The 13448-nt window shown below is 38.1% G+C and overlaps 1 protein-coding gene across 7 annotated transcripts in view; it reads right to left on the reverse strand.

Annotated features, from left to right (window-relative positions):
• bltp3b (bridge-like lipid transfer protein family member 3B) overlaps window positions 1-13448 on the reverse strand; it is a 73427-nt gene that overhangs the window by 20965 nt on the left and 39014 nt on the right. The window contains exons 14-19 of one of the 7 annotated variants that reach the window (XM_009300291.4): window positions 11575-12935; window positions 9108-9158; window positions 8600-8748; window positions 6613-6764; window positions 6320-6470; window positions 6193-6231 (exon numbers count right to left, since the gene is read on the reverse strand). In XM_009300291.4, the coding sequence (XP_009298566.1) occupies window positions 6193-6231; window positions 6320-6470; window positions 6613-6764; window positions 8600-8748; window positions 9108-9158; window positions 11575-12935 (1903 nt within the window). Of the gene's footprint in view, window positions 1-6192; window positions 6232-6319; window positions 6471-6612; window positions 6765-8599; window positions 8749-9077; window positions 9159-11493; window positions 12936-13448 lie in introns of all 7 variants that reach the window. The other 6 variants (XM_009300290.4, XM_005164749.5, XM_073946299.1 and 3 more) reach the window with 6 other exon arrangements.

Raw genomic sequence — 13448 nt, forward strand, 5'->3', positions numbered from 1 at the left:
TAAACTAAATTAACTATTACCGTCAGGCTTTCACAAGCCAGCCTCAAAGTTTGTTCTCAAACTTTAAGAATCTAGTTATTTACTCACCCTTACGTCGTTCCAATGCCCTACGAGCTTCATTCATCTTCAGAACACAAATTAATATATATATTAGATAAAATTTGAAAGCTCTCTCAACCTCTATAAACAAAAATTGTCCTAAGACTTTAAAAATCCTGAAAGGTACCGAAACACATTGTCAAAACATTCCATGTGACTGCAGTGATTCAACAAATCATATGAAGCTCCATAAACAACTTTGTGTGTTCAAAAACTGTAAATAGGACTTTGTTCGGCTTTGTCTTTTTTAAAATGATTTTTTGCTCACAAAGTTGTTCTTGGAGCTTCATGTGCTTCCAGTTGAACCACTAAAGTCATGTGGAATGCTTTAAGAATGTTTTTGCACCTTTCTGGACATTTGATTTCTTTTTAATGGAGGTTTAGGAAAAATATCTTAATTTATGTTCCAATGATAAACAATTGAAAGGTTGCATTGAAACAACATGAGGGTGAGGGTAATAATTAATCCTAATAAAATGAGTATTATGACAATAATAAAGCATACTAGGTGCACTTGATGAAAATTTTAGGTCGATACACATCATTAATTACATTACTCATCTCAACTATTTCCTGTTGTCTCACTGTAAATAAATAATTACAGATCTTTTTGTGCCATTCAGAATGAACAGCTCTTAATATCTCATAGATACGATTACTGAACACACAATGAGGAATGTCCACATGATGAAAACATCATCAACTCCACATTTTTCCATGCAACACAATAAGCCTGGGAGCTACAAAAACACATGATTGTGAACACAGTCATGCAGGAAAGCAATGGATCACTAATGAGTGGAAGTGTGTGGCCTGACGCACAGGCTGTGGAACCAGACGGAGAAGCAGGACACGAGAGACAGCCAGTGGTCTAAAAATAGACAAATCCAAAACATCGAAACGCTGCATTTAAATTATGCATTGAATCCAAAATGTCAGCGCAACAATGCCTGCGGTAATGAATAGAAATCTCATTGAAATTCATTGGAATTTCCTACGGCAGAGGGCGGAAAGGAGACATCAAATGATATCTGAGCGGTGCAGTTCAGCATCCCAGAGGAGCCTATACTTCTCCGAATGCTTGTACTTTCTTTGGAGAAGCGTCAAGCTCTGAAACTGAGACTGCATTAACATCCTCACCTCCTCTGCCCAGAATAGAGAAAATAGTGCAGATGCTCATTCAGCAGAAGAGTTAAATAAGAGATATGAGATTGGGAGAGAATTTGAAGACAGGAACAGGGGACCGAGACGTACCTTACAAAAAAGTACTGATTAGCAAGTGATACTAATCAAGTACATACAATGATAATACATTATATTACAGCGGTATATATGCAGTTCTCTAAAGTACTTCAAGGAACGCTGTGATATAGGTCTAAAAACATGGTACCACGGTAGCACAGCAGCACAACCCTTTGATAGAAATTCACTAAATTTTATTTGTTGTTTATTTATGCATTTATAAATTTTATTAGCTTTTTTATAGTTATTAGTATACAATTACTACTAGTCTATAAATCCCTAAATGGCCTAGGAACTCAATACAGTCCAGATTACTGAATACTGTACAAACCTAACAGATCACTCAGATCATTAGGATCAAGTAAATGAGAAACTCCAAAAGTTCAATCAAAGCAGGGTGAATCCGCCTTTAGCTACTACACCTCCTGCTGCTGGAATCAGCTTCCAGAAATGATCAGATGTGCTCCAACATTAGGCACATTTAAATCAAGACTTAAAACACATCTGTTTAGCCGTGCCTTTACTGAATGAGCACTTTGTTTTGTCTGACAGTTCACAGTTCACACTATGTCTTTCTTTTTCATTCTTTTATAACCTGTTTTAACACATTTGAATCAGTTTTAATCATTTTAATATATGTCTATAACTTAATTATTTGGCCTTATAAATATATATCTAAATCTATCAAAGACAGATACTTAAGTACTGCATGAATGATCATTGTACTTTGAAGTTGAGTGTAAAGTTATAGGTAAATTTTCCCTTCTTTTTTATTATTTTTTTTTAATTTAATTTCAATACATATTTATTTTAAGGAATATTAAGAAAAGTTAAAACAAACTAAGTTTATTTATTAAATAAATAAATAAATAAAAAGACAAAAGTCAACAGACTTCCTAAACTTTAAATTAAAATAAAAAAATTAGAAAAATAGCTCAATGCTTTTGAGTAGAAGGTTAATATTGCTCAAATGGAAGGACACATTTCCTCCAACCTTTAAGCCAGGGTAGTCCAAACTCGGTCCTAGAGGAGCGGTGAACTGCAGTGTTTAGTTCCAACCCCAATCAGACACACCTGGGCTAGCTAATCAAGCTGCGGTCACACTAGAGTTTGTGTGTGCGAAATTCTGTAGTACGGCGCTGTGAAAAGATGCGGGATTAAACAAAATGATTGGACATTTAAAAAAGCGAGTGATTGGTCCATGTTTTAAATTTCTGTCCAGAGACGTCATGTTTGATCTTCGATTGGTCTCACACAATCATGTGATGCAATTTCGTTGGTTAGAGTTCACCAAGCTTGAACTTTCCAAGGCAGCGAACTGCGAAACTTGTCGCATGAACTTGTATATCCAGTCTGATGCATTCCCGTGCGTATGAACAGAAGACTATGGGAAGAAAAGTCCGGTGTGGCCGCAGCTTTACCAGGCTTTTTAGAATCATCCTTGCAGGTGTGTTGAGGCAAGTTGGAGCTAAAATCTGCAGGACACCGGCCCTCCAGGACCAAGTTTGGACAACCCTGCTTTAAGCAATGGCTAACAGAACTTTTACACCACTTGACCTAAGAAAAAATACATTATACTGTTAAAAGTTGTACTGATATGTTTTTCTTAATTGATTTCTCATCACATAAAGAAGATAGACCCTTCAGTTATTTTAGAACAGTAGAATTTTTTTATTTAATTAATTAATTTATTAGTATTTTATTTTTATAATATTAATATATTTTTATAAAACCAAAATGTATATGTGTGAGACAGGTTTTGTTTGTCTGTTGTCTAAAAAAAAGAAAAGCTATTTGTGCTGCATGTTTCATGTTTACATGTTCAATAAAACACCTTTGAGTAAAAAAAAAATAGCTCAAACTATGATTAAGAATCCAAGGAAAAGCAATCCATAAATGCATATGTATGTTTCTTCAAAATTCCAAAAGACATTAACCATCATTACAAATAGAAGAACTCATCCATTCACTGCAGTTTCTGATCTTCGTGATGAATTCTTTAACAGTAGTGAATAAAACAAGCAAACGCAGCACTTTCCCTCCCGAGTGGAGATACAGAAATACAGCAAAAAAAAAAAAAAAAAAACGCTGCAAGAGGAAAGTGAATGAATGAGAATAACTGGGAATAGAGACCATGGGAGCAGGTGAGAGAAAGATACAGAGAAACAGGCTGAAAAACAGAGGCCAGCAGAATCAGTCAAGAGAAACTGAGCATAGAAAAGCCTGAAGATTAATCCTTGGAGAGGGAAGAGGCAGGGCTCTGAAACAGCCCAGATAGATGAGAGTGTGTTTGTGTGTGTTTATGTGTGTACGAAGTCTCCTGAACCAGCAGTTCTGGTACTGCAGAACCCAGTGGTCTGTGACAGAAGAGAAACGACAACACAAAACCAGAGAGAGAGCGAGAGAAAAAGAGAGAGAGAGACAGAGAGAGAAAGAGAGAAACAGACAGACCAAAACAAAGAGATGCAAACAAAGAGCGAGAAAAGTGCTTCATTACAATTCACACAGCATCACACAAACCTACCATACTGCATCAAAAACTGAACAATTATAGAAACACAACTTCGCCGAAAGCTTCATGTAGCACTGAAAGCATGTTGTGTTTTAGCATATGGTTATATGTTTATTAAATATTAGGTAATTATATGAAAGTAGCTTAGTATTAGAAAATTACTAATTTAAAAGCAGGTCACTTGGTATTTTAAAGTTGCCTAATAATATGTTGAAAACTTACAATGGGTTTAAATACATCAAATATTGGAAAACAGTGTGATTTTCTCAGAATATGTACTCAATATTATAATCATTTTGCAATGATTTCGATAAGGTTCGTATAAATCAATTCAATGCTGTAAACTTCAAGTCTGTAAACCCCTCCCTCCAATAAGCTAGGTCTGCTCGGATTAGTCAGCTGGTCAAGTCTGTTTTGATATGTCTTTGTGTATCTATTCTGTGTCTGAAATAAGTGTGCCTGGTCTGAAATCAAGCACTCGTGTTTCATGCAAATAAGTAACTTTGATTATGTTGACTAACACCGGAAGCAAGCAAACGATTCAAATCTATAACGATTCATTAAGGTGATTCAGAGTTGACTCTTTCTTTTGGAGGATGATAACTATATTTATCATACACCTTTTGATAAATGACTCTGCAGACTGTTTCCACTGAAAACCTCTATGAACTGCCCTTTAAGCACTGCTAATAAGTCATCAAAACATTGGCTGAGTAACAAAATCCACCACTACCATAACTTTAAAGTAAAATTTGGGGGGATGACTGTTGGGTAGTATCAGGCCATCGGTGGGCTTCTGTCAGGCTAGTTTGTTTGGTGTGCTCCACACGTGGCTTGCCCACTTTTGCCCGATTCAGCATTTAGAACTGGCATTGGACATCAGTGAAAGAAAGTACTTTGATAGGCTGTTCAGCCATGAATCAGAGCGTAAGAACAAAAATTAAAGCAGCGAGCCAAAAGGGAATACAAAGAAGTCTGTCATTTCACCTTGATTTTTAAAAAATTGCAAACAATTTGGATTATTAGGTTATTAGACATATCTGCACAAGAACCCCTCTGTGTTAAGCAAGCATTACTGTAAAAATTACTACATAAACACTGCTTTGTGTTGTATGTGTGCAGCACTAGATCCAGTTTCCCTTTGTTTAATGACAATACAGACTACTGCCACCTACAGGTATGGAGAGAGACATGTAGACGTAGAACATACATTCTAGTTTTAGTCGGCTGGCATCTGTTTGGTGTGTTCACACACAACATGTGAGGCGACAAGTCAGCCAGTTCTTTGATGTTGAGTGTCCCAGACTTTAGGGAATTACTGTTAGAGCTAATACATTAATACTAATAGTGTTCACATTATTATAATTAATCAGTGAGGCTTTCTATTTGTAGACTATTAGCATCATTTCCCAATGGGAAGATAAGAATGACAGTATAAACCGCACTCTCTTCATGTAAACAAATAGAAGTCGTAAATGATGTCGGACATTAGGGAAAAATTAGGGAAAAAACTGACATTGCAATAATTTGTTTTTCTGCGTTACATATTGCGATATTAATATAATTTCATAAGATGATTTAAATAAACCTATAAGGAACACATTCATAATTTTACATTGTGATCATTTTTTCAGTGAGTGTTCATTATAAAAGTATATTAATGATAATAAATTACAGTCATATATGAACGTAATAAAACAAATATACAAATGAAATATGGTGCAAATATGATTTTCTGGAAAGTCAAACAGTATTGACTTCAAATGTAAAATAACAATGTAATCAAATGTAAAATAGCACTGCATAGTCTTTATTGCGATCAAAACACAATTCACCTTTGTTAAAGCTACAAATTGTATAACTTCTTGTGCACAAATAGTTTAAATTAGCTTGAAATGTATTAGTCACATGACTTAAAAATCTATTTGTTTACTGTAGTAGGATTAAACTTGGTTATTTTTATTGCTGTTAAACTATTTTTTGGGTAATTATAGTCACAACTTAAATTTACAGATTCTGCGTGATGAATATTGCATATTCGCAAATTGCAATAATGATGCCGAAACAATATATTGTGCAGCCCTACCGTACATCCCCCTCATAATGACTACAGACCAAAACTTTGCTACAAATGGCATAGCCATCATCCTTCCAAAAATGACAGTAACCAGGTTGAGATACCCTAGCTTTACTTTTCTAAAGCTTTTTTTTCTTATGTTTTAAACCAAAAGTGCACACAACACACACAACTCATGCAAACTCACAGACAGGGTCTGCACTCACAAACATGCGCACAAACACACACTATGCAAATATATGAAGATACACACTTAAAGTACCTTCACCACTCTGAGCGACTGATGCAGAAGACACTAAACCTGAAGAAACGCAAACAGTGAGTATTCATCAGGTGTAACGACGGCACACACTCAAACACACACAAACAAATGTGTCAATCTGTCTTACCCAGGCTCCGGTTGCTAAGATACTGCCGCAAACTGACATTTCCGAGCTGATTGGGTTGAACCCGTCCCACTTCCAGAGCTACAGCTGTATCATCGCCCTTTAGATCCAGAGAACAGCAGACTGAGTAAACCTTCATAACCAGCACCGACACCTGCAGACACACATAAATCTGGAATTAGAAACCAAAATGATCAAACAATCAACAACTTCCTAAATCTCAAGGTCACTGCTTAGTCAAATTGGTAGTTGATCACTAAAAAGTTGAAAAAAGAGGATTGAAAAGAGGTTATTACAAGGTCTTTCATGGGTTCGTCTATGCTCTGAGAGGCAGCGCTGATGGCGTCAGGTGACTGAGCTTCATCTGCCTCCTGAGCAAGAGTCACAGAGCCGTCTGTGGAAATACGTTCATTCAATGCCTCCTTAAAACCAGAGATCGATACATCATCTGTAACAAAATAATTGTGCATATTATCATGTTTGTTGTATTTAACAGCAAATACAGGGTCATATATAGCAAATCTCTTTCCCCTGACATAAATATAGCCTGTGATTAACGATATATAACGATAAAACTTAAAGATCCCATGAAGTGTTTTGAAATGTGCATTTCTGCTCAATGTATGAAATTATTTCAACTGAAACTTCAACTGAGCTCCTCAGGGAGTGAAAAAAAAAAAACAGCCAATAGCATTTCCTTTTTATCACAGCTCTGACAGCGAATGTGGTTGAGCGAGTAGGGTCTGTCTGTGGACTGCAAGACAGGGGCTTAACATGAAGAATCAAAGCTTGTACAGTAGTAGAGGCGTAGCTTGAAGTTATGGAGATCCACATGTCAAAACTATGTTGTTGGCAGGATGGCCCTGTACCCATCAGGTATGAACATCTACACCTACTCCACACCTAAACCCAACCATAACTGTTATTAACAACCCTAAACCCAAACATGATAGCTATTAGCATCTACTAAATCCAACCATCACAGTTATTAACATGTACTTACCCCAACCATTACAGTTATTAACATACAGCCACGAGTTGAGGATTTCATACTTAGCGTGATCGCCATTGTACTGTTATTTGCAACCACAGGGGGGCAATGCCGAGTAGGCTAACTGTTATGAAAAAACGGATAAAGTCGTTGCACGGTGGAGTTGCTAAATGAATGAATATAACAATATATCAAATGAATAGTTTGTGGATAAATTTGGAGAAAACTCCTGAAAACTTTTGATGACAATGTTCTCTGGTATGTCGTTGTGACATCTTGCATGGTTTAATTGGATCTTGATAACAGCAAGTTATACTTATAACTTACTACAAGTAAGGCCTCTTCATGTTACGCCACTCTCTTGGAGTCCGCAGATACACTTAGGTTGAGCTCAAGCACATCAAATGAAAAGCAAATGAGAAACATCTTGAAGTGATGGGACATCTCAGATACTATAGAACATGTGATTGGCCACAAGATTTGATGAGAAATTGAGTATGTGTAGGCCCACATGGAATCTGCAGGCGCAGATTTCCACAAAATTCCGCAGATTTTTAGCCCATCATTAATTTTGTTTATTTACTTGAGTAAATGTGTGTAAATCTAAATTTATTCAGATTTTACATTTATTTCAGTAATATTATTGACTAATGTGAAAATGTTCATTTGATTTATGTACAATGCAGTTTGTACAGTAATATTTTATTATTGTCTTATATATTTTAATATTATATTTATATGTCTTTTAGTAGATATATTATATGAAAGACTTGCTTTGTTTACCAAATAATCTAATTGGATTTGCATTTTAAACATTAAATAAAAAATATATAATTTTTTTATTTTACATATTAAGGTTTTAGTTGTGATACTCTTAAAATAATTCCGCAAAAATCCGCAGATTTTTACCAAAATTCTCAGTAGAAAAAACAAAAAACGTCCGCAGATTCCGTAAGTACGTGGTGACATCAAAATATAAATTATTCATTTATGCTGCTGAAGTGACAAACTGTAAGTTTTGGATGTTTATCTCATCTAAATGAAAATCTAGTAACAGTTTTGGAGAACATATTTTATAGATATCGTTAAGACTAACATACTGATACTAAGCTTTATTTTAAATTCAAAGGTACGTAAATTAACGCTTTTTTGGTTAAGAACAAAAAAAATTCCTACAGCTCCAGCAAAGGAACAAAAATGACACAAAAAGATTTATGCTGCAATACTGCCACCTTGTGGTGACAAACGTAAAATGAATCCACTGCCTGAGTGAAATGTGTTTGTGCATGTACCTCTGTCCAGCAGGCTGTAGCTGTCACAGTCCTCTAGTAGATAGCTGTCCATGGAGAGATCATCCAAAGACTGTAGTGAAGGACTTTTCTTCATATTCTTATAGGACACTGAGAAACTTGACTGCGACTTGCCCTGCATCAAACGACCACTGCAGAGTACAGGCACAAGAAATAGCAACGGTGAGTTCTAGCACAAGTGGATGAACCTATCTTTGCTAACATAAATAAAAAAAAGAATGAGACCAATACAACAACAACAACAAAAAGAGAGTTTGGGTGCAAGTACGAAACAATTCTTGCAAAATCAAAACACCAATCAGCAATCGAATCGGCAAACCCTGCAGACGTCCACAGTCCTACACACATCACTACAAGGGACAAGCTAGAGTGAAATGATTACAGTCACAACACCACAGTTTTGTCCACAAACATTCACGCATACACAGATGGCCACAGAGTCCTACAGAGGGTGTCTTACATGTTGGATATGGAATATAAGGAGGTAGACCTGCTGTGCGTGGAGGATAAGAGGTCAGAGACCACTGAAAAACTGCCTTTCCTTCAGAAGAGAGAGAGTGAACAAACACACATATGCCCAGAGGTCACATTCAGTCAAACAATACAGTTGTGCATTGTGTTTTACTCTCAAAACCACACAGACATCCTCTTATAACATTTAATGTTATTTATGTGCATGAATTACCTTTATATTTAGTTCTAAAACACAGCAACAAAACCACATTCCTGGAATGAAGACCACTTTAACGCAGTAAAAGGTGTATCTCTAAAATGTGACAATACCCTTGTTATACAAATTCTTAACCTCATGAAAGCTTGAAATCTAATCAACCTGTTGGACACAAAACGGGACACACTACATTCTATATTTTACAGGCTCCGCACCACTTACTTTAAAAACTTGCAACTCCTGTGGCCTTAAAGGGATAAATAAAATTCACTATTACAAAACTGGTTTCAAATCTTTGTTAGTTTCTTTTCTTCTGTTGAACACAAAAGAACGTTTTCTGAAGAAATGGCAATCATTGAATTTTATAGTAGAAAAAAATGCTCTGGAGGCGACAAGGTGGCTCAGGGGTTAGCACTGTCGCCTCACAGCAAGAAGGACACTTGCTTGTGGTGGTTTTGGAGTGTGAACGGAGTTAATGCGAATAATGGGAGATGGAAACATACTGGCCAAATAAACTCGCACGTAGCAAACATTACACCCAAATTACATGAACTAATCAGCTGTCTCTATTAAGCTTGCCTTGTTTACTGTTGGTTGATATGTTACCAATACTACAGTCAGTTGCTCTAACTCTGTCATAAATACTCTCATGTTGCATATTAAGGCAACACGGTGTCACAGTGGGTAGCACGTTCGCCTCACAGCGAGAAGGTTGCTGGTTCGAGCCTCGGCTGGGTCAGTTGGCATTTTTGTGTGGAGTTTGCATGTTCTTCCCCTGTTCGCTTTGATTTCCTCAGGGTGCTCCGGTTTCCCTTACAAGTCCAAAGACATGTGTTATAGGTGAATTGGGTGTGCTAAAATTGACCAAAGTGTATGAGTGTGTGCGTGTGAATGAGTGTGTGTGGATGTTTCCCAGTAATGGGTTGTGGCTGGAAGGGCATCTGCTGCGTAAAACATATACTGGATAAGTTGGCGGTTCATTCCCCTTTGGCGACCCCAGATTATTAATGGGACTAAGCTGAAAAGAAAATGAATGAATGAATGATGCATATTATTACGTGCAATTGTTAAGGGCAGGTATGTCCTGCTCCAGGGGCAGGTTGCACCAGAAGTGCGCAAGTTAAAATGTAGCCTAGTTGTGACTGAAAGGGACACTAAGTTACAACTTACGCACTACTAATAGTTTTTATGTTGCACCACTGAACTTAGTTTAAACGTAACGCTAAATTTCAACTAAAAATTTAAAGCAGCACTCCTCACCCCATGTATAATGCTGGAAAAGAGATGATGATCAGATCTCCCTCTAATCACAGCCTTATTTTCCTTCAGTTTGAGTTTCTTTCAATAAGGGTTTTGTGTTAATTTTATCCATCAATTAAAACGAGAATTTCTTCATGATGGAGTTCTTCTTCCTGTTCTTTTCTCTTTTATGTGTAGGATAAAAAAAAAAAAAGTTTAACGATTTGATAAATTAAAGTGTATTTTTGCGTGCATTAACGACTTGCGATGCAGGTATGTGCATTTTGTTACAGTGACTGACTGTTATGTAATGCACTGTGAAAATGTAATCTGTTGTTTCATTTTCATAGGACAGTTATTTGTAGATGCATTAGTTGCAGAATTTTAAATCAATTTAACAATTTAAATGCTTTTTATTGGGTATTACATCATTCAATGCGACTTTGCAGGACTTTACAAAGAGTTTTCGACCTACTAACTATGGTTTGCCTTAAGAACATGTGGTGCAACTGAAGTAAGAACTAGCTAACTAACTAACTAACTAGCTAACTAGCTTACTAACTAGCTAGTAAGTACTAAGCCTTTAGTGTGGACTTTACCTTCCAGTTTAAGAAATAAATTTCGAATAGCTAGTGCAACCCTACCCAGGAGATAACTAACTTGTTCCAACACAATTTTCTGGAATATTCCAGTAGGTCTGAAGATGTCAATTAGCTGATTGGGCAATGTTTAATTAGTTTTAGGGATAAAATTAGTATTAAGGTGCTGGGATTCTCCAAGAACAGAACTGGGCTGGGTTATATGGGTTATATATTCAAAGTGTATTTACTACTGTGGTCTTGTGTGGCTCATAAACATTCATTTTGCACACTTTAATGAAAGGTACACTTTGGTCAACTGTCCAGCAGTCCATGAAACTCTATGGAGAACACAAAAAGACCTATGGGGCAGGACGAAGTAGCTCTACTGCAAATTTGTAAATAAATAAAATAAAAACCAGGAGGAAGGAATTGGCAGTTGTGTTCTATATGCACAAACAACGCAATACCTGGACATGGACTGAGGCAATCTGGCTCCCTGACTCTTGTCATTCCATTCCCTTGAAGAAGTGTCAGAGATGGGATCTACCACAGCCATTCCACTTTGAGAGGTTTCATTCTGCTGTCCTTTGGCTTCAGATCTGCTAGTATCCCCATCGGGGGATCCTTCCCTCAAGTCCTTCTTCTCCTCGGATGGCACCCTCCCTCCAGAAGCCACGCTACTCCTCTCATCCATAGATGTTTTTCTCAGAGCAGAAGATGAGGAAGGAAGGAGCGGAGATGTGTCGATGGAATTTCTATCTGCACAGAGGAGCTGATCCACATTTCGAGTACCCTCTCCTGCAGCCGAGGGTCTCTCATGTCCCTCGCTCACCTCACTCCCAGCTTCAAGAGTGGCTCTGCTTTCTGAAGGCGAGACATCAGAGTTCAAGGGGCTGGTGCTTAAATCTGGTTGGGGAATAGGCTTTAGGAGAAGAGCAACTTCTGCACTTTTCATAAGCACACCCACACAGGCACTAAAGGGTTGTGTAGGACCCAAGCGCTTGGAGCCGTACTGCTCCAGATCTTGCTGAATAGTGCGCTGCAGAGTTTTCACAGCATGTTGCAGCCTGAGCAGGAACACATACTGCCCGTGGCTCACCTGAGCGCTCAGGTGTTTCTGAACATGCACTAGCACCTGCACATCTACTTCATTTGCTGAGCAAGCAAGGGGAAGAGATGAAGAGGAGTCACTGAATAGGCCATCTAGAGACTGTGGTTTGTGGAGGCCATTGCTTGGTGTGTCGCTGGGAGATGCATTAGTGCTGTAGTACTCTTTAAGAAGCTTCTTCCTCTGCAGACGATTGGCCATCTCTGCTGATTCACTGCGAGGCAACAGTCCTGACCCTACTCTGAGTCGCTCAAGGTGCTGCGTGTATCGGGCAGGGTGGCATACCCAAAGTGTCAGAGGAAAGGAGTCCACACAAGGTGTGGGACGACCTCGGCCACTGCGGGACCCCTCATAGTCCACCCAGAACTGAGAGAAATGCATGGCCCACAGGTCGGTGGCTGCTGGTGTTTTGAGGGCATTGGTGGAGAGAGATGGTGGAGCGAGGCCGCGGTACACATCATGAACGCGCGTGTCCTGTTCATGAGCGTGCCGCTGGAAGACAGAATGGAGCACAGAGAAGGAACTTGGGGCTCGAGGGAAGGTGGAAGAGAGGGAGGTGAAGAAGGGTTGCTCCTGGAAGGCCTGCAAGAGGGCTTCCAGACTTGATCGCGAGCATGCTGAAGAGTGACGCGTGTTAGTGGCTACCATCTCTGAGGTCTGAACTGACACAGAACGGGGCTGGTCAGGTTGAGTTTTCTCGTGGTCTGCAGGGATCACCAGCTACAAACATTAAAACACAAACAGTTTATTATCAAGTTTACATTATTAATATGCAAAAAAGATGCTGAAAGACATATTCAATAGAGTTCCTCAAATCCAGACATGCAGATTTAAGCACTAACTCCAAATAAACCTCTAAGCCATGTGGTATGATATGGTTTAGCATGGCTTGGCTCCAATTGCATTTCAACTGTAGTTTTGTACTGCTTAAAGTAGGAGGGATTATTGCTATAGTTGTGCCACCTTTAATAATGTCATTTGATTTTCATTCTAGGTCGTCCCATCTACTCTTTGGCTATCAACAAGAGGAACATCGAGACCTTATCTATTGATCCTACCATTACAGGTGTCTTTTTTGCAGCGATCTAAAATCAGTTTAGTTTTGGGAACCAACAATGCAGCAGTGGCAGCTTCTGACTATTTAAATATAGCAGGTTTGGTATCTCATGTGATGAATCCAATGACAATCGTAATGGTAGTGATGATTATCTAGAACCAATCGGTGATCAGCAG

The sequence above is a fragment of the Danio rerio genome, chromosome 4, assembly GCF_049306965.1.
Source record: "Danio rerio strain Tuebingen ecotype United States chromosome 4, GRCz12tu, whole genome shotgun sequence".
NCBI lineage: Eukaryota > Metazoa > Chordata > Actinopteri > Cypriniformes > Danionidae > Danio > Danio rerio.